We start from the raw sequence: 26,710 nt of genomic DNA, 5'->3' as shown, positions 1-26,710 counted from the left end.
GTCGCCCAGGGTAGCTAACAAATAGAGGTGTCCAAGCTAAAAACTGAAAGAAAAAACAACCTCAGGATCAAATAAAATAATGTTCCATCCGAGTTTGCGAATTCTCTCTCAGGTAATCCCGACGTATCTTCCTCTTCCGGGTAACAGGGAAGAACCATGCAAAATAGTAACTACTGAATCAATCAATTTTCTAAATGATTGAGAATAATCCCTCTAGTAATGCTTTCTACCTCGTGGGAAGAACATATAATGCATGAAATTCAGAGTAACTTCGGGTGGAGTTGAAAAGGAAGCGCAGGGCACTGCATATAGGCCATAAAGTGTAGTGGGACACTATAGGAGAAATGTCTGGCATAGATTGACCATTGTCAACAAACTCCTAAACAGCAAAGGCCTTAGAAGGAGTAGATTCAGACAAAAGTGAAATTTTTTAATAAACATTGCCACATAAAAAACAGAATTTATGATTAGGAATAGGGGGCGTGTCCGGGCGGCAGCCATGAACGGCTGCAATACTTGGAGCTCTGCATATCATCAGAATAATCCGCCGATTATCGGAGGCTATTTGACCCATTTGCTCTAACAACCTGCAAATTCAGATTTAGGACATATTGCTGTTTTGATCAATATCATTTTTGACAGGTTTGCCTCTTCAGAAGCCCAAGTCTGGACTGTTAGAGGGAAGGCGGCGGCCATACTATTCTCTCTCTGACACCCCCCCCCCGGTCATCCGGGTAGAGCAGTTCTGGTAACTGCACAAATAGGAACTGTGGGGACACAAACTGAGATTTTTCTACGAACGCATGGAGGTGATTACTTGGACTCACTAGTTTGCCAGAAGTACAGAAAGGAGTACACCATTACACGGCAACTATACGCTGCTTTAACAAAATGGAGTCTGCTGGGCTACTGCTACAGGAGGTGGAGACGCTGCTTGCTGCGCACTTTGAAAGTCTCACTGTATTATTCCAAGATAGCTGGAACGCTCTCAGAGCGGAATGTGTCCTCATCACTCGGAAGCCGCAATCACCAACTACAGCCTTAACTATCTGGGACTTACCTCCTGAACAAGGACCTGCTAGGGAAAGGCTACTAGATCAGACCACCAACTCTGACCCTCACCGGCACACAGTGGATGTAACTTACCCGGGGAACATCCAACACACTTTGCTTACAGGGGTTGAGATAGAGCGCAGCCCCGCTGCTCAGATTACCATAGAAGGAGAAGGCAAAGTGGACTCCATCTGTACTACAGGAAGTGAGGAACGGCCTTTCCAGATCGGATCCGACATACCGGAGCACTGTCAAGCTGAGTTGCTCGCCGAGTCAGCTGTGGAGGCCATTGAAAGTTGCGACCCGCAGCTCCAAGCAGTGGCGGACTTGATTTTGCTGATGCCGCCTCCCGGAGATAGGTCCCTGCAGGGAGCTCACGCTGTTGGCTTTTTCTGTATGGCCTCTACTGCTCCCGACACACAAACAGGGAATATTGAAATATGGCGATTGCAGATAGTTTTGTCCCTGATAGTTAAGTATACAGCGGCAGTTGTCCTGCTACATTTTTCTGCATCTCCTATATTCCACCTCTACTGGCAGCCATATACTCTTACAAAACCTGAGGATGGGAGTGGGCTAGAATCTCTGGCGACTTTGAGACTTATCTCTCTAAGAACAGTGACAAATAATTTTCCTTGTTTTGTTATAAGTATAAAAGAATTTCCATATCTTATTCTGCCCCTGGCCTTATCCTACCTCTGGCCTTACCATAGTTTTATTTAAAGGGATGGGAACTTAAAGTTCAGTTTATATTCCTACCAGTTGCACCACCTTCCCATACAGGGTACATATGCTTTTTTAGGTCTTAGCCCTTGCCAATTAGTTCCAGCTCTATATTACCCAAGGATCTACTGGGTTAAGAAAGGTCATCTCTGTTTTAATATATGTTGATCTATTCCTTGGCCTATATTTTACTAACCTTGATAACAGTGTGTAACCTGTGGTTTGCACATCCGAATGTAATGATACTGTGACTGTTTTTCCTTTTTAATGCTGAATACATTAGTGCATTTTAAGTTTGTTTATTGGTGGCCTTGGCGCTAGCGGCCGTGGTGCTAGGGCCCACTATTCCTAGTATGGAAGAAGAATATTGAGCAGTTTGTCACTACATTAATCCGTATGTTATTTGGCATGCCACTAAGTATTCTTAGATACAATAAAGGTTAAATAATAGGTAACTGCTATATTTTACTTCCCACAGAGGCCTTTCTCGGTCCTTCACTTCTCCCCCACTACTAAAACCCATATTTTACAGGTACATAAGTCCTTATTCTTACTTGGTCTAACTATTCATCTCTAGATGGATATCTCTGGCCAATGGCCTATGGGCTTGTATTTAAGTTGGTTAAGCCGGAAGCAAGTTGGCATTAGCCTGTTTAGCTCACCTCCAATCCCCACAGTCTCCTTAGCTCCCCCTTTTTTCTCTTTCTTATTATTAATGTTACAATTACACATATTCCTTCCCTAGAGGGTCTAAAAGTGGCCCCATATCATCAGATACCCACCTCCGCTATCTATCATACAATTAGTTGAAAGTCCATGAGTGACTTGTTGTACTAAGGAGGTGTAAGTACCAAATACATTTAATTAGAGGTTTGCAGTTTCTTTGGGTCACTTATGTTTATTTTATTTAGTTATATATACATCTGATACAGTTTTATCAAAAATTGTCTTATTAGTGCACTTGTGATCTGCTTTGTTTTAGTTTCTTGTATGTTATACAGAAGTTTGTGTCTCTAATAGGCCTGTCTTCATTAGTTTATTAACCAGCGACATGTAAACTTTGTGTGATATGATCACTTATGTATCTTGACCCTGCATTTTACTTCATTGTATTGACTACTGAAACCTCAATAAAAACGTTAAAACTAAAAAAAAAAAAACAAAAAAAAAAAAACAGAATTTATGTTTACCTGATAAATTTCTTTCTCCTACGGTGTGTCCGGTCCACGGCTTCATCCTTACTTGTGGGATATTCTCATTCCCTACAGGAAATGGCAAAGAGAGCACACAGCAAAGCTGTCCATATAGCCCCCCCTCTGGCTCCGCCCCCCACGCATTCGAACGGCGGTTAGGAGAAAAAGGAGAAACCATAAGGTGCCGTGGTGACTGTAATGTACAAAAAACAAAAAATTTTAAACCTGACTAAAAGCCAGGGCGGGCCGTGGACCGGACACACCGTAGGAGAAAGAAATTTATCAGGTAAACATAAATTCTGTTTTCTCCTACATTGGTGTGTCCGGTCCACGGCTTCATCCTTACTTGTGGGAACCAATACCAAAGCTTTAGGACACGGATGAAGGGAGGGAACAAGTCAGGTAACCTAAACGGAAGGCACCACTGCTTACAAAACCTTTCTCCCAAAAATAGTCTCAGAAGAAGCATAAGTATCGAATTTGTAAAATTTGGCAAATGTATGCAGAGAAGACCAAGTCGCTGCCTTACAGATCTGTTCAACAGAGGCCTCATTTTTGAAGGTCCATGTGGAAGCCACAGCTCTAGTAGAGTGAGCTGTAATTCGTTCAGGAGGCTGCCGTCCGGCAGTCTCATAAGCTAATCGGATGATGCTTTTTAGCCAAAAGGAAAGGGAGGTAGCAATAGCTTTCTGACCTTTCCTCTTACCAGAATAGACGACAAACAAGGATGATGTCTGTCTGAAATCCTTTGTTGCTTCTAAATAGAATTTTAAAGCACGAACCACATCTAGGTTACAAACGTTCCTTCTTCGAAACTGGATTCGGACACAGAGAAGGAACAACTATTTCCTGGTTAATATTCCTGTTGGAAACCACCTTTGGAAGAAAACCAGGCTTGGTACGTAAAACTACCTTATCTGTATGGAATACCAGATAGGGTGAAGTGCACTGCAAAGCAGACAGTTCAGAAACTCTTCTAGCAGAAGAAATAGCAATCAAAAACAGAACTTTCCAAGATAGTAACTTAATATCTATGGAATGTAAAGGTTCAAACGGAACCCCTTGAAGAACTGAAAGAACTAAGTTTAGACTCCATGGAGGAGTCATAGGTCTGTAGACAGGCTTGATTCTGACTAACGCCTGTACAAACGCTTGTCCATCTGGCACGGCTGCCAGACGTTTGTGCATCAAGACAGACAGAGCAGATATCTGTCCTTTTAGAGAACTAGCTGACAGACCTTTCTCCAAACCCTCTTGGAGAAAGGAAAGTATCCTTGGAATCCTAATTTTACTCCATGAGTAACCTTTGGATTCGCACCAACAGATATATTTTTGCCATATCTTATGGTAAATTTTTCTAGTCACAGGTTTTCTGGCCTGAACCAGAGTATCTATAACAGATTCCGAAAACCCACGCTTAGATAGAATCAAGCGTTCAATTTCCAAGCAGTCAGTTGCAGAGAAACTAGATTTGGATGTTCGAATGGACCTTGTACTAGAAGGTCCTGTCTCAACGGTAGCTTCCATGGTGGAGCCGATGACATATTCACCAGGTCTGCATACCAAGTCCTGCTTGGCCACGCAGCAGCTATTAGAATCACCGAAGCCTTCTCCTGTTTGATCCTGGCTACTAGCCTGGGAAGGAGAGGAAACGGTGGAAACACATAAGCTAGATTGAACGACCAAGGCGCCACTAATGCATCCACTAGTGTCGCCTTGGGATCCCTGGATCTGGACCCGTAGCGTGGAACCTTGGAGTTCTGACGAGACGCCATCAGATCCAGATCTGGAATGCCCCATAGTTGAGTTAACTGGGCAAAGACTTCCGGGTGAAGTTCCCACTCCCCCGGATGGAAAGTCTGACGACTCAAATAATCTGCCTCCCAGTTGTCTACTCCTGGGATGTGAATTGCAGATAGATGGCAGGAGTGATCCTCCGCCCATTTGATGATCTTGGATACCTCTCTCATCGCCAGGGAACTCTTTGTCCCTCCCTGATGATTGATGTACGCTACAGTCGTCATGTTGTCCGACTGAAATCTTATGAATTTGGCCTTCGCTAGTTGAGGCCAAGCCAGGAGCGCATTGAATATCGCTCTCAGTTCCAAAATGTTTATCGGGAGGAGAGACTCTTCCCGGGACCATAGACCCTAAGCTTTCAGGGAGTCCCAGACCGCGCCCCAGCCTAAGAGACTGGCGTCGGTCGTGACAATGATCCACTCTGGCATGCGGAAACTCATTCCCTGAGAAAGGTGATCCGGAGACAACCACCAGAGGAGTGATTCTCTGGTCTTCTGGTCCATTTGAATCTGGGGAGACAAGTCTGCATAATCCCCATTCCACTGTTTGAGCATGCACAGTTGCAATGGTCTTAAATGAATTTGAGCAAAAGGAACCACGTCCATTGCCGCAACCATTAGTCCTATTACCTCCATGCACTGAGCTATGGAGGGCTGAGGAATAGATTGAAGAACTCGACAAGCGTTCAGAAGCTTTAACTTCCTGACCTCTGTCAGAAAAATCTTCATTTCTACGGAGTCTATAATTGTTCCCAGAAAGGGAACCCTTGTGGACGGGGACAGAGAACTTTTTTCTATGTTCACCTTCCACCCGTGAGATCTGAGAAAGGCTAAAACAATGTCTGTATGAGCCCTTGCTTTGGGAAGGGACGACGCTTGTATTAGAATGTCGTCTAGGTAAGGTGCTACTGAAATGCCCCTCGGCCTTAGCACCGCTAGAAGGGACCCTAGAACCTTTGTGAAAATTCTGGGAGCAGTGGCTAAACCGAACGGAAGAGCCACAAACTGGAAATGTTTGTCCAGAAAGGCGAACCTCAGGAACTGATGGTGATCTTTGTGGATAGGAATATGCAGGTATGCATCCTTTAAGTCCACAGTAGTCATGTATTGACCCTCCTGGATCGTTGGTAAAATTGTCCGAATGGTTTCCATTTTGAATGATGGAACTCTGAGGAATTTGTTTAGAATTTTTAAGTCCAGAATTGGCCTGAAAGTTCCTTCTTTTTTGGGAACTACAAACAGGTTTGAGTAAAAACCCAGTCCTTGTTCCGCTGTTGGAACTGGGTGTATCACTCCCATCTTTAATAGGTCTTCTACGCAACGTAAGAATGCCTGTCTCTAAGGCTATCTGAAGGCAAAGACATGTTAAACAGGCTTAGGCAGACTTTTAATGCAGTAAAAACAATTTTAAACAAAACCGTTACTGTCTCTTTAAATAATAAAAAGAGCACACTTTATTTCTGAATGATAGAAAAACATCAAAGAAATATCCGATCTTTATGAAATTTATACCCCAGTGTCTTAATGCTTTGAAAGTATTGCACACCAATTTTCAAGCCACTTAACCCCTAAATGTCCAAACCGGAGCTAAAATAACAATTAACCGGTTTAAACACACTACAGTCCCTGCCACAGTCTTTGCTGCGGCGTTTACCTTCCTTAGGGGTTATTCACAACAGTAATAAGCCTCTCTGAAGTCCTTTTCTAAGCCTCTGGACCTTCCACGTGAAGCTGCATGAACTGCCTAGTGAAAAGTAACTGCGCAACTGAGGCGCGAAAATGAGGCCTCCTCCCTCTGCATTCCAGAGTGAAGGGGCCTTTCTGACAAGATTAGGCGTCTAAACGGCTGCCAGGCGCAAATAAAGTTCCCCAAAAGTGTTTCAAAGTTTGCAAAAAACTCCAAATTTCAATGTAAATGTGATAAAAACCAAACGACTTAGCCCACAATAGTGTCAACCAGCATAGAGCCCAAGTTATAAGCCTTAATTCTGTTACTGAGTCTAAGAAAATGGCTTACCTATCCCAGAAGGGAAAACTGACAGTCTTCTAGCATTACTACGTGTTGTTAGAAAAGTGACTGATCATACCTGAAGCAGATAAGCCTGCAAACTGTTCCCCCCAACTGAAGTTCTCTGGTTTCAACAGTCCTGCGTGGGAACAGCAATGGATTTTAGTTACTGGTGCTAAAATCATACTCCTCTTTTAACAGAAATCTTCATCACTTTCTGTTGTATAGTAAATAGTACAAACCGGCACTATTTTAAAATAACAAACTCTTGATAGAAGAAATAAAACTACAACTAACACCACATACTCTTTACCATCCCCGTGGAGATGCTACTTGTACAGAGCGGCAAAGAGAATGATCGGGGGGCGGAACCAGAGGGGGGGCTATATGGACAGATTTGCTGTGTGCTCTCTTTGCCATTTCCTGTAGGGAATGAGAATATCCCACAAGTAAGGATGAAACCGCAGACCGGACACACCAATGTAGGAGAAAACAATACTGTCTCTATTTTTTTTTTTTTTTTAAATAACTCCTTAATTTGTATGTGTTCTTGTTACATCCTAAATCACAAAGGATGAAATAAACAGTAAAACAGTTGAAATTCTGTTAATAAAAATAAACAGATAAAAGACGTTACTGTCCCTTTAAATTTTAAACTGTAACGTTTTCTTTTTGCACGCAGGAAAGAGGTAGAAATCCAATAAAGAAGCACCTACTTACACCTCATATTTTGCTGAGGTGTCCATTTAAATGCAATAAGAGTCATTTATCTCAGTTTAATGACAGATACATATTAAACAGTTTATGTCTTTGTATAAACGATAAACAGACCGAAGCAAGTCTGAAACGCTGTACTTCTCACAGCGCTGGCTGCCGCATTGAGAAGGAAAAACCCTAATGACTGTGTTAGTGTTCTGCCTTCCAATATGTGTAATTGTGGTGGAAGCGCAATCTAACACAGCCACAACGTAGCTCCGCCCCACGTGGGCGTGAAGATACTCTTTCCCGCCACTTTGTTATGTCTGTGTCTTAAGCTAGGGGAAGGTGCGGCTCAAAAACAGTGCAAAAGTAACTCCGCCCATCGTGGGCGTATAACTAAACAATCTCTCGGTCGCCATTAATGTGTGTAGAGAGGCTACTGGGAGTTAAATGAACCACACAATTAGGTGTACAGTCACGCATAGTTCCCCCAGCTAAAAAAATGTGCTGTCACAGGAACTCTGCTACCGCAAGTAAGATAGCGTTATAGCCCAAGTGATAGAGTCAAACAATTATCCCCTGAGTCTTATAACTGTGTCCCAATTGATTGAGGGCCCCATAATGCACACTTAGATCTACAATACACACTTAGATCTCCCGGTGTGCTTAGTTCCCCCAGTGTGCTAAAAAGGTGCTGTCACAGGATCCCCTCCCCTTATAGGAATAGGAGGAATGCCCCAGTAAAGGAATTACATCCCAATAAAGTGCTCCACTTCCTCTGAGATCTCCCAGACCCAGAATAAAAAGTTAGCATTTACCTTTAAAATCTGCCCGACAGCAGGGCAGCTCAGCAGGTTTATGAGGTCCTCTCCCTCACATCGCCCTGTGGAAAAAGGATAGAGCCTGAGTAATCTTACTTAAGCCATCCGAGTTAGGGCAGCATTAGTATGGGGCACAGTGAGAATTATGTCCCACAAGTTCCCATTGCTTTAAAGCCACCAAAAAGCTCTACTGTAGAGACTGATATGGACTACGGCTAACACCCTAGAACAAAGTAGCACTCTCTGGCACAACTTTAAAAATAATAAACTCTTGATTGAAGAATCTTTTCTAACACCTCACTTTACCTCTTCCTATCACTAACGTAGGCAAAGAGAATGGGAGGGAAGGGAGGAGCTATTTAACAGCTCTGCTGTGGTGCTCTTTGCCTCCTCCTGCTGACCAGGAGGTGAATATCCCATTAGTAATTAAGATGATTCGTGGACTCATCGTGTCTTAAAAAAGAAACAAGACTAGTATTGCCCACCCATAATCTTGGAAGTAAGGGTCTACAAAGGAGTAGCTTTTTCATTAAAGCAATATGGCAGCTTAAAATGTGAGATGCAGACAGACAATACCACAGAAGTCTAATTCCCAAGTGTGACCTGCAGAAACCACTGAATTTGAGACCAACTGTTTGCATAACAGCGATAGAGGCATAAATCCTTAATACCGTAACGAGTATAGAGCAAGCAATAGGAAACAAAGGACAATACATATATTTTTGCATTATAAATTTAAAGCAATGTTTCCTAAAAATAAAACTGAGATTTACAGTAATCCCAATTAAGCTATCTAAGCGCTCCCCTCCTACTCCTGGTATAGGTCTTAACCCCTCCGGTACTGCAATCAGGAACAGCTCAGAAGCTAAGGCCTGCTGCATGTTGATGAGCTCAGAAGCAGTGAGAGGAAAAGGAGGAGAACATGCAAAGAGTGGGAACATATTTTTCTTTAACCCCTTAATGACCGAGGACGTGCAGGGTACGTCCTCAAAAAAAAGGCAGTTAACGCCTGAGGACGTACCCTGCACGTCCTCGGTGTGGAAAGCAGCTGGAAGCGATCCTGCTCGCTTCCAGCTGCCTTCCGGTTATTGCAGTGATGCATCAATATGGAGGCATCCTGCAATAACCATGTATGGCCACCCGATGCAGAGAGAGCCACTCTGTGGCCCTCTCTGCACCAGAGATCGGTGGCTTCCTTCGTTGGTGGGTGGGAGCAGGACCGGAAGGCGGGTGGCGGCCATCGATGGCCCTGGAGATGTGCAGGGGGGGCGGGATCGTGGGCGGGGATGACCGGGGGCGCACACGGGCGTGCGCGCGTGCACGATAGGGAGGGGGCGGGCGCGTGCACGTGGAAGGAGCGGGTGGGAACGCTGCACTACAGAAAATATGCACTATAGGATTTGGTAATCAGGCTTATAAAATGTAATAAAAATAAAAATAAAAAAGCTAAATCAGGGGGTGTTGGGTTGGTATGTGGGAGGGAAGCTACACTACAGAAAATAAACTGCTAAAAAACAAAACAAAACATTTTTTCTGCAAACTGGGTACTGGCAGATAGCTGCCAGTATCCAAGATGGCCCCCAAAAAGTCAGAGGGGGACGGTTAGAGAAGTGTTTGGGGGGGGGGGATCAGGGAGGTTGGGGGCTAAGGGGGATCCTACACAGCAGCATATGTAAATATGCTATAATTTAAAAAAAAAAAAAAAAAGATTCCCTTTATTTTTGTACTGGCAGACTTTCTGCCAGTACTTAAGATGGCGGGGACAATTGTGGGGTGTGGGAGGGAAGGGAGCTGTTTGGGAGGGATCAGGGGGTGTGATGTGTCAGATGGGAGGCTGATCTCTACACTAAAGCTAAAATTAACCCTGCAAGCTCCCTACAAGCTCCCTAATTAACCCCTTCACTGCTGGGCATAATACACGTGTTTTGCACAGCGGCATTTAGCGACCTTCTAATTACCAAACAGCAACGCCAAAGCCATATATATATGCTATTTCTGAACAAAGGGGATCCCAGAGAAACATTTACAGCCATTTGTGCCATAATTGCACAAGCTGCTTGTAAATGATTTCAGTGAGAAACCTAAAATTTGGAAAAATTTAACGTTTTTTTTTAATTTGATCGCATCTGGCGGTGAAATGGTGGCATGAAATATACCAAAATGGGCCTAGATCAATACTTTGGGTTGTCTACTACACTACACTAAAGCTAAAATTAACCCTAGAAGCTCCCTACATGCTCCCTAATTAACCCCTTCACTGCGGGGCATAATACACGTGTGGTGCGCAGTGGCATTTAGCGCCCTTCTAATTACCAAAAAGCAACAACAAAAGCCATACATGTCTGCTATTTCTGAACAAAGGGGATCCCAGAGAAGAATTTACAACCATTTATGCCATAATTGCACAAGTTGTTTGTAAATAATTTCAGTGAGAAACCTAAAGTTTGTGAACAAAATTGTGAAAAAGTGAACGATTTTTTTTATTTGATTGCATTTGGCAGTGAAATGGTGGCATGAAATATACCAAAATGGGCCTAGATCAATACTTTGGGGTGTCTTCTAAAAAAAATATATACATGTCAAGGGATATTCAGGGATTCCTGAAAGATATTAGTGTTCCAATGTAACTAGCGCTAATTTTGAAAAAAAGGGGTTTGGAAATAGCAAAGTGCTACTTGTATTTATGGCCCTATAACTTGCAAAAAAAGCAAAGAACATGTAAACATTGGGTATTTCTTAACTCAGGACAAAATTTAGAAACTATTTAGCATGGGTGTTTTTTGGTGGTTGTAGATGTGTAACAGATTTTGGGGGTCAAAGTTAGAAAAAGTGTGTTTTTTTTCCATTTTTTCCTCATATTATATAATTTTTTTATAGTTAATTATAAGATATGATGAAAATAATGGTATCTTTAGAAAGTCCACTTAATGGCGAGAAAAACGGTATATAATATGTGTGGATACAGTAAATGAGTAAGAGGAGAATTACAGCTAAACACAAACACTGCAGAAATGTAAAAATAGCCTTGGTCCCAAACGGACAGAAAATGGAAAAGTGCTGCGGTCATTAAGGGGTTAAAACCCCTTTCTTCCAGAGATCATTAGCATGCTCACTGTCTACCCCTCCCTGTCTGGAGAAAAACAGCTATGGCAACTTCTTAGCACTCCTAACAGAGTAAAGCACTAATAATGCCGGCTGCTTGGAGGATCCGGAGATTTAAAGGGGCTGGTACCTAAAAATGAAAACATGTCACCAACAGTGAAATAGTACATTTTCCATAATATCAAACTCACAACCCTCATAAAAACACACCCGATAAATTAACAACTTTCCAACTGAGGAGTATGACCATATTTAAAATGGTAAACCCCCCTTGTGCACAAACAGCCTGTACAGTATTAAAAACCCATTATGTTAGTCCCTGTGCAGTATACTGTTAACTAACACATTTTAAGGCAGTTCTGTGTTATGCTCAGTGGGAACTGGCTAAGCCCCTTTAGTTAACTTAACTTGGAAGCTGATGTGTGTGCCAAACTACTGTAACCTGGCTTGTATTAGTAATAGTCTGTGGGCTGTGTAGTCCCTGAAGGTATTTGCCTCACAAATGCACAATTCCACTGTTCTTACCCAGCTGATATTCCTGAGGATACAGTAGAAAAGCCATCCTGTATTCTAACTGACAGTAGAGTATGTACTGAAGAAGTGGATCTTCATAGCCACTGCCAAATAGGAGGAGGCTAAAGAAACTTCCCAGCAACGCCCTTGGCAGGCTTCCATAGAGAAGATTTACATTGCACAGACAGTACTCTCCTATGTCCCTATCTTCCAGGAACTTCCCATTGAGGGAAACATTTTGAATTAATATCCTAGGCAAAGAAAATACTGGGAGGGTCACAGTAGTAGAAGGGATATTTAAGCTCTTAGTGTGGGGTGTCTTTGCCTCCTACTGGATGTGATGAAATTCCCACAAGTAATGATTTTTGTGGACTATTACCGCCATAGAAATAAGGTGTATAATGTACTAATATACTATATGTCCCCAGAAGCATGTGTACATGTTCATGTGCAAAGAACTTACCTGTCAGCACCTTTGGCTACAGTGCTTACCAGTTGCAGCAACATGGTGTCAAGGATCTAAAACAAAATAAAAGCATCTACAACCCATTGGTGGCCAAGTCTAAATTTGACCTGTGAGGCCTGTAAAATTTCTCAAAGAGAAAAGATATTTCACTGCCTGGTGATAACACTCTGCTGCAAGGAGGACATGGGCATCAGATGAGTTAAAGAACCCTTCTCAACTTGGAATAGATCTGCACTTCAACTTTCATCTCACTTCATCAAGCAAGCAAAAAAAATGACTGAGGAACATGGGAAGTAGGTGGGATTTAAAGCTTTGGTGTGTTGGGAAATCTTTGTCTAATGTTCTGCTGGGGAATTCAGACGTGATGACTTGTGGACTCTCTTCATCTGGTGAAAGAAATGCATAGTTATATCTAATCAAAATGACGCACCTGCAAATGTACTGGTGTGACGGAAGGCTCGGACCTGAGAATCAGACAAGCCAGTAAGCAGAGAAATGAAGGCATCCATGAGAAGCTCATCATAAATGATGTTATACTGACAGCGGCTCACAAGGGTCTCTATAAACTCCCCAAAATTTAAGCGAAACTTCTTCCATGGCAGTGTACTGAGAGACAGAGGATAATCTGATGTATCCTAAAAATAACACAGACAATTCAAAACGGAAAGATTAGAACTGCTCATATTAAATACATTTACAAATATGTTTAAAATGATATTTCCACTAGTCCCAGATTTCAGTGCAGGTCACAGGTAAAAAGACTTGAACTTTCTACGGATTAACATTGAGTGGACTAGAAGCTTCTAATCCCTGAAATGTAAACTAGTAATTATATATATATATAAGGGCTGGACGCTATGGGCAAAAAAAAAAAAAAAAAAAAATTGCAATGTTTTTATAAATGACTATAACACCTTAATTTAAATTAAAAAGAAAATAAAAAAGAAAATTCATGCTTACCTGATAAATGTATTTCTTTTTTGACACGATGAGTCTACGGATCATCTTAATTACTAATGGAATATTCACCTCCTGGTCAGCAGGAGGAGACAAAGAGCACCACAGCAAAGCTGTTAAATAGCTACTCCCTTCCCTCCCTCCTCAGTCATTCGACCGAAGTTAAGGACAGAAAGGAAAAACCAAGGTGCAGAGGTGTCTGAAGTTTATAATAACCAACAACCTGTCTTTTACAAGAACAGGGCGGGCCGTGGTCTCATCGTGTCAAAAAAGAAATAAATTTATCAGGTAAGCATAAATTTTCTTTTCTTTTTTATGACACGATGAGTCCACGGATCATCTTAATTACTAATGGGATTCAATACCCAAGCTAGAGTACACAGATGATACGGGAGGGACAAGACAGGAACCTAAACAGAAGGCACCACTGCTTGAAGAACCTTTCTCCCAAAATCAGCCTGCGCCAAAAGTAAAAAAAATAGTAGATGCAAAAACGTATGATACTCCTCAGTCAAAAAGAAAAAGAGGAAACCGTAGCTTTCTGTCCCTTACGTTTTCTATGGAAAACCACAAACAAAAAAGAAGACTGACGAAAATCCGTAGTCGCCTGCAGGAAAAAAAGGTATGAACCACGTCCAAATTGTGCAGAAGACATTCCTTCTGCAAGAAGGATTAGGACACAAAGAGAAACATAATTTTCCTGATTAACGTTCCAATCAGAAACACCCTTAGGAAGAAATCCAAATGTAGTACGTAAAACCACCTTATCAGATTGAACAATAAGGTCTCATACTGCAATGCCGAGAGTACTGACATTCCACGAGCGGAAGAAACAGCAGCAAGAAATTAAACTTTCCAAGATAACAACTTAATATCTAAGAAATGCATAGGCTCAAACTTAGCCCCTTGAAGAACTTTGAGAACTAAACTCCGACTCTATGAAGGAGTAACAGGTTTGAACACAAGCCTGATCCTGACTAAGGCCTGACAAAAAGATGGTACATCTGGGACATCTGCCAGACGTTTGTGTAACAAAATAGATCAGGCATAGACCTGACCCTATAGGAAGCTTGTCAATAAACCCTTCTCCAAACCTCTCTTGGAGAAAACAGACAAAATTCCTTTAGATTCCCACCAACAGAGATATTTATGCCCCATCTTATGGTAAATACTTCTAGGCACAGGCCTACAAGCCTGAATCATGGTCTCTAAGACCGAATCAGAAAAACCCCGCTTAGATAAAGCTAAGCATTCAAACTCCAAACCATCAGCTTCAGAGAAATTAGAATTGGGAGTAGGAAGGGCCCTTGAATTACGAAGGACCTTCCTCAATGGAAGCCTCCAAGGTGGTAAAGACGATATGTCCACCAGATCTGCATACCAAATCCGGCAAGGCAAAACCGGTGCAAAGAAGAACACCAATGTCCTTTCTTGCTTGATTCAAGCAATAACCCGAGAAAGAAGCGCAAACGGAAGAAAACAGGTATGCTAGACTGAAGGTCCAAGGTACCACCAGAGCAACTATGAGTGCGGCCTGGAAGACCCTTGACCTCAACCCGTATCTTGGGATGTCGAGATGCCCTGAGATCTATTTTCGGCTGTTCCCATCTGATAATCAGGCTGGAGAACACTTAAGTATGGAGTTCTTCCTCCCCCGAATAAAAGGTCTGCCTGCTCAGGAAATCCGCCTCCCAGTGGTCCACCTCTGGAATGTGGATCACTGGCAGGTAACAAGAAAAGGCATTTGCCCACTGAATTATCTTGGTTACTTCTGTCATTGCCAAGGAAATCCTTGTTCCCCCTTTGATGATTGATGTAAGCTATTGAAGTTATATTATCCAACTGGAAACTGACAAACTGGACCAAGGCTAACTGAGGCCAGGTCAGAAGAACAATAAAGATCGTTCTCAGTTCCATGAAATTGCAAGAAAGAACCGACTCAGACTTAGTCCAAACTCCCTGAGTCCTTCAGAAGAGTCCATATCCACAGCTGAATCTCAGCTTGTAAGGTAGTAAGATTACTACTAAGCTATCGAAGGACACCCGGACTGACCCCCACCCTAGAAGGCTGGCGTCTTCTCACAATTACCCAAGACGGTCTGCGAAAACAGATTCCCTGGGAAAGATGATCCTGTTGAAGAGAATTCCTTGTCTCTTTCTCCTAGGCATATTCTAGGAGCCAAAGGCGCATAATCGCTGATCCATGAATGAGTCTGCTTGACTGCCAGGGTCTGATGTAAAACCGAGCAAACAGGATAATGACCATTGTCCCCACCATCAGCCCAATTACCTCCATGCACTGAGCCACTGATGGCTGAAGAGTGGACTGAAGGACGAGATCAGAATTAATAATCTTTGATTTCCTGATTTCTGTCAGAAAAATCTTCATTGATGGGTAATCTAATATAGTTCCTAATATAGTTCCTAAGAAAATTACCTCTGTAAATTGGACTAAGTAACCCTTTTCCAGATATAGTAACTCTTTTCCAGATTTACCTTCCACCTATGAAACTGCAGGAAGGACAGATCATGTTTGTTGTAAAAATGTCGCCTGGACTAGAATGTCATCCAAAAGGTGTGCCACTGCAATGCTCCGTATCGAAGCATCGTAAACCGCGACCCAGAACCCTTGTAAAAAATTCGGGAACTGTGGCCAGACCAAAGGGAAGAGCCACAAACTGGAAGATTTTGTCCGGAGAGGTAAACCTTAGGAACTTATGATGAACCCTGAGAACGTGGACAAGCAGGTACTTGTCCATCAAATCCATTGTTGACACAAATTGACCCTCTTGGACCAAAGGGAAAAAGGAACAAATAGTTGTAAACAGCTTGCTAGCACACATTCAAGGTGCAAATAGCTGCAGCTGGTTTCAAACTGCAAACCTCCCGTTTGCTAGACAGCTAAGCTAACTATCAGGCTACTACAGCTGACTGTCTATCTTGGACGGTACTCTGAGAAACATTTATACTTTTGAAATCTAAAATCAGCCTGAAGGTTCTCTCTCCCTTAGGGAACCACTAAGATTTAAAATAAAACTCAGACCCTGTTCCAGTACCGGAACAGGCAACATCACTCCCAGGTTGAAAAGGCCTCTTATGTTGAGAAAGAACGTCTCTCTCTTCGTCTGTTCTGCAGAAATTCTTGAACGCAGAAACCTGCCTCTGTTAAGACACATTTTTAACTCTTAACCTGTAACCTTGGGCCACGATTTTTTTTGGGGTTTTTTTTTTACCCTGGGATCCTGAACATCTCTAACCCTTGCCTGAGCAAAAAAGGATGTCTGCCCCCTACAAGATCCGGTCCCGGATCGAGGGTCTGCCCTTCATGCTGTCTTTGATTGAACAGCAGGCTCATTGGATTGTCTTCCCTTATTTCAGGATTGATTGGAACTCTCTTCAGATTTAGATTGTTCCTGTTTGGGGCAGTAGAGGAAGAAAAACCCTTGAAATTTTGAAAAGGAACGAAAATTTGTTTTGTCGTCCTTATTGTCTGGTTCTCTTAACCTGAGGAATAAGATGACTCTTACCTCCCAAGATATCAGAGATAATATCAAACAGGCCAGGTTCAAATAAAGTTTTCCCTTTGAAGCAATAGCTAAAAGCTTAGCCTTAGAGGAAACATCCGCAGACCAAGGCTTTAACCATAATGCGGGCTAGAGTAGCGTAATCTTTGCTCTCAGTTTGTAACCAGAAGGAAAGTAATAAAGGAATTTGCCAATTTAAAAGCTTTTATCCAATCCTGGAGTACATCCAGGGAAGTGCCTGTCCTAATGGCATTAGAAAACGCCTCAACTAAGATGATGCCGCACTAGTGACGGTATTAATGCACACAGCTGGCTGTCATTGTAAGCCCTGGTATACATCCAGCGTCTTGAGTAACTCTGTAAGGGAATAGCAGTTCTAGCGGCGGAATCAAGCTTTGAAAAATGTGGTAGGGGATGGTCGGAGTTAGTCAATAATTAGATGTAGTACCTATTATGTAAATACAGAAGGTATATAATATACCAATACTTAGTAGTCACTTATAATAGTTGTGGTGCACATCTAATGTGGATTCTTAGAGGGTAGAACTAAACAACTAGGAATACTAATTGTACAAAGAGATACGCTTAGGATTAGAAAAGAATGCCACATAGAAAGTTATTTTTTTAACTCCAAATGGTCATATGAATATGAAAATTACTCTATTGGTTTAAAATGTTCCATTACATTCATACTTTAATACTTTATTGTTTAAACTAGGAACAAACATTCACACAGAAGTAGCCTGAAAAGGTTAAAAACACTTAAACCCAGGAGAATAAGATTTATATAGTAAGCAATGTTCTATGTTTTCTACCTGATGCCCACAGATATATAATAAAGGATAAGCTAAGCCCTTACAATCCGAGGGCTATTTTACTTTTAAGTAGTTATATATTCTAAGGTAAATGGTAGGCACCAGGATTAAACAAATATATATATAGATGCAGTTTCTATTGTTCACTAGGCAAGCAGTTAAAAGAGCGACAGACAGGAGAGAACTAGCTTCTCCTGCTGGACCCCTGACGCGCGTTTCACAGAACGCTTCCTCAGAGGAATCGCCCGGCTAGTCAAAACCTCTTCAATTAACAAATGGAGAGTTACACCTTCTGAGTCTGAAAATTCCCCCTCAGATACTATCGAAGTATCTTCCCCTCACATGATACAAGGAAGAAACATTCTGAATAAAACTACTGAATCAATCATCCTAAATGATTGAAAATATGTCTTCCAGTACTGTTTTCTACCTCGTGTAAAAAACAGATAATGAATGAAAACAGAATTTATGTTTACCTGATAAATTTCTTTCTCCAACGGTGTGTCCGGTCCACGGCGTCATCCTTACTTGTGGGATATTCTCTTCCCCAACAGGAAATGGCAAAGAGCCCAGCAAAGCTGGTCACATGATCCCTCCTAGGCTCCGCCTACCCCAGTCATTCGACCGACGTTAAGGAGGAATAATAGCATAGGAGAAACCATATGGTACCGTGGTGACTGTAGTTAAAGAAAATAAATTATCAGACCTGATTAAAAAACCAGGGCGGGCCGTGGACCGGACACACCGTTGGAGAAAGAAATTTATCAGGTAAACATAAATTCTGTTTTCTCCAACATAGGTGTGTCCGGTCCACGGCGTCATCCTTACTTGTGGGAACCAATACCAAAGCTTTAGGACACGGATGAAGGGAGGGAGCAAATCAGGTCACCTAAATGGAAGGCACCACGGCTTGCAAAACCTTTCTCCCAAAAATAGCCTCAGAAGAAGCAAAAGTATCAAACTTGTAAAATTTGGTAAAAGTGTGCAGTGAAGACCAAGTCGCTGCCCTACATATCTGATCAACAGAAGCCTCGTTCTTGAAGGCCCATGTGGAAGCCACAGCCCTAGTGGAATGAGCCGTGATTCTTTCGGGAGGCTGCCGTCCGGCAGTCTCGTAAGCCAATCTGATGATGCTTTTAATCCAAAAAGAGAGAGAGGTAGAAGTTGCTTTTTGACCTCTCCTTTTACCTGAATAAACAACAAACAGGGAAGATGTTTGTCTAAAATCCTTTGTAGCATCTAAATAGAATTTTAGAGCGCGAACAACATCCAAATTGTGCAACAAGCGTTCCTTCTTTGAAACTGGTTTCGGACACAGAGAAGGTACGATAATCTCCTGGTTAATGTTTTTGTTAGAAACAACTTTTGGAAGAAAACCAGGTTTAGTACGTAAAACCACCTTATCTGCATGGAACACCAGATAAGGAGGAGAACACTGCAGAGCAGATAATTCTGAAACTCTTCTAGCAGAAGAAATTGCAACTAAAAACAAAACTTTCCAAGATAATAACTTAATATCAACGGAATGTAAGGGTTCAAACGGAACCCCCTGAAGAACTGAAAGAACTAGATTGAGACTCCAAGGAGGAGTCAAAGGTTTGTAAACAGGCTTGATTCTAACCAGAGCCTGAACAAAGGCTTGAACATCTGGCACAGCTGCCAGTTTTTTGTGAAGTAACACCGACAAGGCAGAAATCTGTCCCTTCAGGGAACTTGCCGATAATCCTTTTTCCAATCCTTCTTGAAGGAAGGATAGAATCCTAGGAATCTTAACCTTGTCCCAAGGGAATCCTTTAGATTCACACCAACAGATATATTTTTTCCAAATTTTGTGGTAAATCTTTCTAGTTACAGGCTTTCTGGCCTGAACAAGAGTATCGATAACAGAATCTGAGAAACCTCGCTTCGATAAAATCAAGCGTTCAATCTCCAAGCAGTCAGCTGGAGTGAAACCAGATTCGGATGTTCGAACGGACCCTGAACAAGAAGGTCTCGTCTCAAAGGTAGCTTCCAAGGTGGAGCCGATGACATATTCACCAGATCTGCATACCAAGTCCTGCGTGGCCACGCAGGAGCTATCAAGATCACCGACGCCCTCTCCTGATTGATCCTGGCTACCAGCCTGGGGATGAGGGGAAACGGCGGGAACACATAAGCTAGTTTGAAGGTCCAAGGTGCTACTAGTGCATCCACTAGAGCCGCCTTGGGATCCCTGGATCTGGACCCGTAGCAAGGAACTTTGAAGTTCTGACGAGAGGCCATCAGATCCATGTCTGGAATGCCCCAAAGTTGAGTGACTTGGGCAAAGATTTCCGGATGGAGTTCCCACTCCCCCGGATGCAATGTCTGACGACTCAGAAAATCCGCTTCCCAATTTTCCACTCCCGGGATGTGGATAGCAGACAGGTGGCAGGAGTGAGACTCCGCCCATAGAATAATCTTGGTCACTTCTTCCATCGCTAGGGAACTCCTTGTTCCCCCCTGATGGTTGATGTACGCAACAGTCGTCATGTTGTCTGATTGAAACCGTATGAACTTGGTCCTCGCTAGCTGAGGCCAAGCCTTGAGAGCATTGAATATCGCTCTCAGTTCCAGAATATTTATCGGTAGAAGAGATTCTTCCCGAGACCAAAGACCCTGAGCTTTCAGGGATCCCCAGACCGCGCCCCAGCCCATCAGACTGGCGTCGGTCGTGACAATGACCCACTCTGGTCTGTGGAATGTCATCCCTCGTGACAGGTTGTCCAGGGACAGCCACCAACGGAGTGAGTCTCTGGTCCTCTGATTTACTTGTATCTTTGGAGACAAGTCTGTATAGTCCCCATTCCACTGACTGAGCATGCACAGTTGTAATGGTCTTAGATGAATGCGCGCAAAAGGAACTATGTCCATTGTCGCTACCATCAACCCGATCACTTCCATGTACTGAGCTACGGAAGGAAGAGGAACGGAATGAAGTATTCGACAAGAGTCCAGAAGCTTTGTCTTTCTGGCCTCTGTTAGAAAAATCCTCATTTCTGAGGAGTCTATAATTGTTCCCAAGAAGGGAACCCTTGTTGACGGGGATAGAGAACTCTTTTCCACGTTCACTTTCCAGCCGTGCGATCTGAGAAAGGCCAGGACGATGTCCGTGTGAGCCTTTGCTCGAGGGAGGGACGACGCTTGAATCAGAATGTCGTCCAGGTAAGGTACAACTGCAATGCCCCTTGGTCTTAGCACAGCTAGAAGGGACCCTAGTACCTTTGTGAAAATCCTTGGAGCAGTGGCTAATCCGAAAGGAAGCGCCACGAACTGGTAATGTTTGTCCAGGAATGCAAACCTTAGGAACCGATGATGTTCCTTGTGGATAGGAATATGTAGATACGCATCCTTTAAATCCACCGTGGTCATGAATTGACCTACCTGGATGGAAGGAAGGATAGTTCGAATGGTTTCCATCTTGAAAGATGGGACCTTGAGAAATTTGTTTAAGATCTTGAGATCTAGGATTGGTCTGAACGTTCCCTCTTTTTTGGGAACTATGAACAGATTGGAGTAGAACCCCATCCCTTGTTCTCTCAATGGAACAGGATGAATCACCCCCATTTTTAACAGGTCTTCTACACAATGTAAGAACGCCTGTCTTTTTATGTGGTCTGAAGACAACTGAGACCTGTGGAACCTTCCCCTTGGGGGAAGTCCCTTGAATTCCAGAAGATAACCCTGGGAGACTATTTCTAGCGCCCAAGGATCCAGAACATCTCTTGCCCAAGCCTGAGCGAAGAGAGAGAGTCTGCCCCCCACCAGATCCGGTCCCGGATCGGGGGCCGATATTTCATGCTGTCTTGGTAGCAGTGGCAGGTTTCTTTGCCTGCTTTCCCTTGTTCCAGCCTTGCATTGGTCTCCAAGCTGGCTTGGCCTGAGAAGTATTACCCTCTTGCTTAGAGGACGTAGCACCTTGGGCTGGTCCGTTTTTACGAAAGGGACGAAAATTAGGTCTATTTTTTGCCTTGAAAGGCCGATCCTGAGGAAGGGCATGGCCCTTACCCCCAGTGATATCAGAGATAATCTCTTTCAAGTCAGGACCAAACAGCGTTTTCCCCTTGAAAGGAATGTTTAGTAGCTTGTTCTTGGAAGACGCATCAGCCGACCAAGATTTCAACCAAAGCGCTCTGCGCGCCACAATAGCAAACCCAGAATTCTTAGCCGCTAACTTAGCCAATTGCAAAGAGGCGTCTAGAGTGAAAGAATTAGCCAATTTGAGAGCATTGACTCTGTCCATAATCTCCTCATAAGGAGGAGAGTCACTATCGAGCACCTTAATCAGTTCATCAAACCAGAAATATGCGGCTGTAGTGACAGGGACAATGCATGAAATGGGTTGTAGAAGGTAACCCTGCTGAACAAACATCTTTTTAAGCAAACCTTCTAATTTTTTATCCATAGGATCTTTGAAAGCACAACTATCCTCTATGGGAATAGTGGTGCGTTTGTTTAAAGTAGAAACCGCTCCCTCGACCTTGGGGACTGACTGCCATAAGTCCTTTCTGGGGTCGACCATAGGAATCAATTTTTTAAATATGGGGGGAGGGACGAAAGGAATACCGGGCCTTTCCCATTCTTTATTAACAATGTCCGCCACCCGCTTGGGTATAGGAAAAGCTTCTGGGAGCCCCGGCACCTCTAGGAACTTGTCCATTTTACATAGTTTCTCTGGGATGACCAAATTTTCACAATCATCCAGAGTGGATAATACCTCCTTAAGCAAAATGCGGAGATGTTCCAATTTAAATTTAAAAGTAATCACATCAGATTCAGCCTGCTGAGAAATGTTCCCTAAATCAGTAATTTCTCCCTCAGACAAAACCTCCCTGGCTCCCTCAGATTGGGTTAGGGGCCCTTCAGAGATATTAATATCAGCGTCGTCATGCTCTTCAGTAACTAAAACAGAGCATCCACGCTTACGCTGACAAGGGTTCATTTTGGCTAAAATGTTTTTGACAGAATTATCCATTACAGCCGTTAATTGTTGCATAGTAAGGAGTATTGGCGCGCTAGATGTACTAGGGGCCTCCTGAGTGGGCAAGACTCGTGTAGACGAAGGAGGGAATGATGCAGTACCATGCTTACTCCCCTCACTTGAGGAATCATCTTGGGCATCATTGTCATTATCACATAAATCACATTTATTTAAATGAATAGGAATTCTGGCTTCCCCACATTCAGAACACAGTCTATCTGGTAGTTCAGACATGTTAAACAGGCATAAACTTGATAAGAAAGTACAAAAAACGTTTTGAAATAAAACCGTTACTGTCACTTTAAATTTTAAACTGAACACACTTTATTACTGCAATTGCGAAAAAACATGAAGGAATTGTTCAAAATTCACCAAACTTTCACCACAGTGTCTTAAAGCCTTGAAAATATTGCACACCAATTTTGGAAGCTTTAACTCTTAAAATAACGGAACCGGAGCCGTTTTAAGCTTTAACCCCTTTACAGTCCCTGGTATCTGCTTTGCTGAGACCCAACCAAACCCAAGGGGAATACGATACCAAATGATGCCTTCAGAAGTCTTTTATCAGTATCAGAGCTCCTCTCACATGCGACTGCATGCCATGCCTCTCAAAAACAAGTGCGCAACACCGGCGCGAAAATGAGACTCTGCCTATGCTTTGGGAAAGCCCCTAAAGAATAAGGTGTCTAAAACAGTGCCTGCCGATATAATTATATCAAAATACCCAGAATAAATGATTCCTCAAGGCTAAATAAGTGTTAATATCAATCGATTTAGCCCAAAAAATGTCTACAGTCTAAATAAGCCCTTGTGAAGCCCTTATTTACAATCGTAATAAACATGGCTTACCGGATCCCATAGGGAAAATGACAGCTTCCAGCATTACATCGTCTTGTTAGAATGTGTCATACCTCAAGCAGCAAAGGACTGCAAACTGTTCCCCCAACTGAAGTTAATGCTCTCAACAGTCCTGTGTGGAACAGCCATGGATTTTAGTTACGGTTGCTAAAATCATTTTCCTCATACAAACAGAATTCTTCATCTCTTTTCTGTTTCTGAGTAAATAGTACGTACCAGCACTATTTGAAAATAACAAACTCTTGATTGAATAATGAAAAACTACAGTTAAACACTAAAAAACTCTAAGCCATCTCCGTGGAGATGTTGCCTGTACAACGGCAAAGAGAATGACTGGGGTAGGCGGAGCCTAGGAGGGATCATGTGACCAGCTTTGCTGGGCTCTTTGCCATTTCCTGTTGGGGAAGAGAATATCCCACAAGTAAGGATGACGCCGTGGACCGGACACACCTATGTTGGAGAAATGTAAAGTAACTCCAAAAGGAGTGTGAAGGAAGAGCAGGGCACTGCATGTGGGCCATACATTGTTTGCAAACTATAGGAGAAATTGTGGCATAGCTAGACCCTTGGTAATAAATTCCTTTTAACCAGCAAGAGTCTTAGAAAGATTAGGGTCATAAAAAAGTTAAATTTTTCAATAAAAATGAACACATGAAAAAAACGTTACTGTCTCTTTAAATTTTAAATGCAAGTTTTTATTTTTGTGTGCAGAATTGAGTTAAAATGGTACATAAATACAGCAGAGCCTTGCTACACCTCAGCTAAGACATGCTGAGGTGGCCATCTCCCTCTCTAACACCAAATCTTGTTGCATGAATTGTAGCTCCTTCACACTTCTAAAATAAAAAGTCCAGAACGTTCATAAACCAATGTGATCAGCAGTAACTTGTAATTAGCATTAACTCAGGCTGTCAAAAAAGTTTGCAACAGACCCACAACGCAACTTTATTGCTTAATGCTCTCCGGACCCCTAAAAACACAACCTTCTGTGTTAACAACCCTTCCGTTTTCTAATCGGCATTAGAGGAAGAGCGTGCCGTCTAAACTAGAGCCACCAGAAGCTCAGTCCATCGTGGGCGTACCAACCATGCAGATCCCAGTCGCCATTACTATGGAAATAACAGCTACGCCACCGGGAGCTAACTGAGCCATCAATAAATGTTTGGGGTAAATTTGGCTACTGCTTCTCATAACAGCGTAGCCGACACAAGTGTGAAAAACTCAATATCACTTCCACTGAGTTACTTTGCACCCTCAGCCCCTGTGATACAATCCCCCAAGTATGAGCCACCTAATCATTCTCCTTAGCCCCAGTGATTGCTAATAAGATGCTGTCATCGAGCCCACTCCTTTTATATGTAGGAGTTTTTCCCAAGTAAATAAAGTGCTCCACTTCTCTGAGATCATTAACCGACCCAGAATTAAAAAGTCAGCACTTACCTTTAATTCTGCCCGACAGCAGGGCAGCTCAGCAGGTTTAGGAGGTCCTCTCCTTCCCATAGCCCTGTGGATAAAGATAAAACCTGAGTCATCTTACTTAGGCTATCAGGGTTAGGGCAGCATAAATGTATGGGAGGCACAGTGAGAATTATGTCCCACAAATTCCCATTGCTCTAAAGCCACCATTTGTAAAACAAAGCAGGGTCTACAGAGGTGCAAATTAGAACTGTCGCCCAAGAATTTAGAGGAGAGGCGGGGCCCAACGACAATTATCATTTTAAAGGAAAATAATTTATCAGGTAAGCATCATTTTTGTTTTCTTTTGTATGATGATGATGATGATGATGATGATGATGATGAAAAGTCCACAAGCTGAGAGTCCTGTTAGGAAAGGGTGGGACAAATTAAAATGATGGTAAATCTAAGTGTATAACAAACGCTAGGATTTACCATCACTAAAAATCAAGTAGAGTTTAAGTGATCATATATGTAAAAAAGGGTGCTCTACTTTAATGAGGTGAGGTTTGCGCCTCTAAACCAATAGCCGTGTGTGTCAACTGACAGTGTTCTGTATGCACGCAGAGTCAGAGAAACCTCTGTAAAACCTACAAATTTGAGATCCTGGTGGAAGAAAGGCCCTTTAGAAAATAGATAATGTCTCTGAGTAAGAAGCCTTAGATGAGAAAAAGGAGTTCTGAAGCAGATCCGCATACCATGTACTATGGGGCCAAGATGGAGCTATCAGGATTACTGATGCAGGATCCTGTTTGATGAGAGCAATGATGCGAGGGAACAGATATGCTAGATGAAAGTTCTATGGACACTCTAACGCGCCTATCATTTGAGCCTTTGGATCACTTCACCTTGCACAATACACTGAAATTTTGAACTTCAAATGAAAAGCCATCAGATCTATATCCGGTAGAACCCTTTTGGCAAATAATGATTTAAGATTTTTCACAGAAAACCGATTAACTTATCCTTCTTAAGAAGAGGCCAGTACTGCAGAGCCTGAAGTATTGCACAGCGTTCCAAGATGTTGATTAGTAACCTTGCCTTGTGACTACCAGAAAGCACCCCAACCCAAAAGTCTGTAGTCACAATAGACCATGAAGGCTGAAGGAAGGACACCCAAGGTCAAAGAAGGACTTCTCATCCACTAAGAAAGAGATTGCCTGAAAGGGGAATCCAGAACAATCTGCTGGTCCAATTGTAGTTATTTGTCAATTGCTTGAGCATAGACAGTTGGAGAGGCCATAAGTGAAGGTGGGCATCCAAAGCCAATACAATGAGGCCCACTACCTCTATGCATTAAGTCACTGATGGATAAGGAGAGTATTAAAGGAGATGACATGCCTTCTGAAATTCTATTCTGCGAGATTCTGTCAAAAAAAGGCACAATGATTCATGACTCCAAGAAAAGACATCTTTGTAGCTGGTGATAAGGAACTCTTTGGAACATCGATTTTCCAACTGTGATCAAGAAAAAACTATAGAAGTCTTTTAATATGAGCAATCACTAGCATCAGAAAAGGCGCATGAACTAGAGCGTCATCCAGATAAGGGAAATAGAGAAACCCTGGCTCTGACTACCGCCAACATTGGTCCCGAAACGTTTGTGAAGAAGCGTGTAGCTGTGGTTAGACCAAAAAGGAAGGCCAATCATGGAAATTGATGATGATCCCAATGAATAGGGATATGCAGCTATGTATCCTTGAGGTATATTAAAGACAAATTGAC

General features: G+C 42.6%; 1 protein-coding gene across 1 annotated transcript in view; it reads right to left on the bottom strand.

The window, feature by feature from the left end:
* Nucleotides 1-26,710, bottom strand: part of STAG3 (stromal antigen 3) — a 1,295,475-nt gene that overhangs the window by 1,025,767 nt on the left and 242,998 nt on the right. The window contains exon 5 of the mRNA XM_053719478.1: nt 12,808-13,012. Coding sequence (XP_053575453.1) covers nt 12,808-13,012 — 205 coding nt within the window. The remainder of the gene's footprint in view (nt 1-12,807; nt 13,013-26,710) is intronic.

The sequence above is a fragment of the Bombina bombina genome, chromosome 6 (genome assembly GCF_027579735.1).
Source record: "Bombina bombina isolate aBomBom1 chromosome 6, aBomBom1.pri, whole genome shotgun sequence".
Taxonomy (NCBI): Eukaryota; Metazoa; Chordata; class Amphibia; order Anura; family Bombinatoridae; genus Bombina; species Bombina bombina.
Note: the sequence above shows the minus strand (reverse complement) of the source record. Positions and strands in the feature narration are given on the sequence as shown.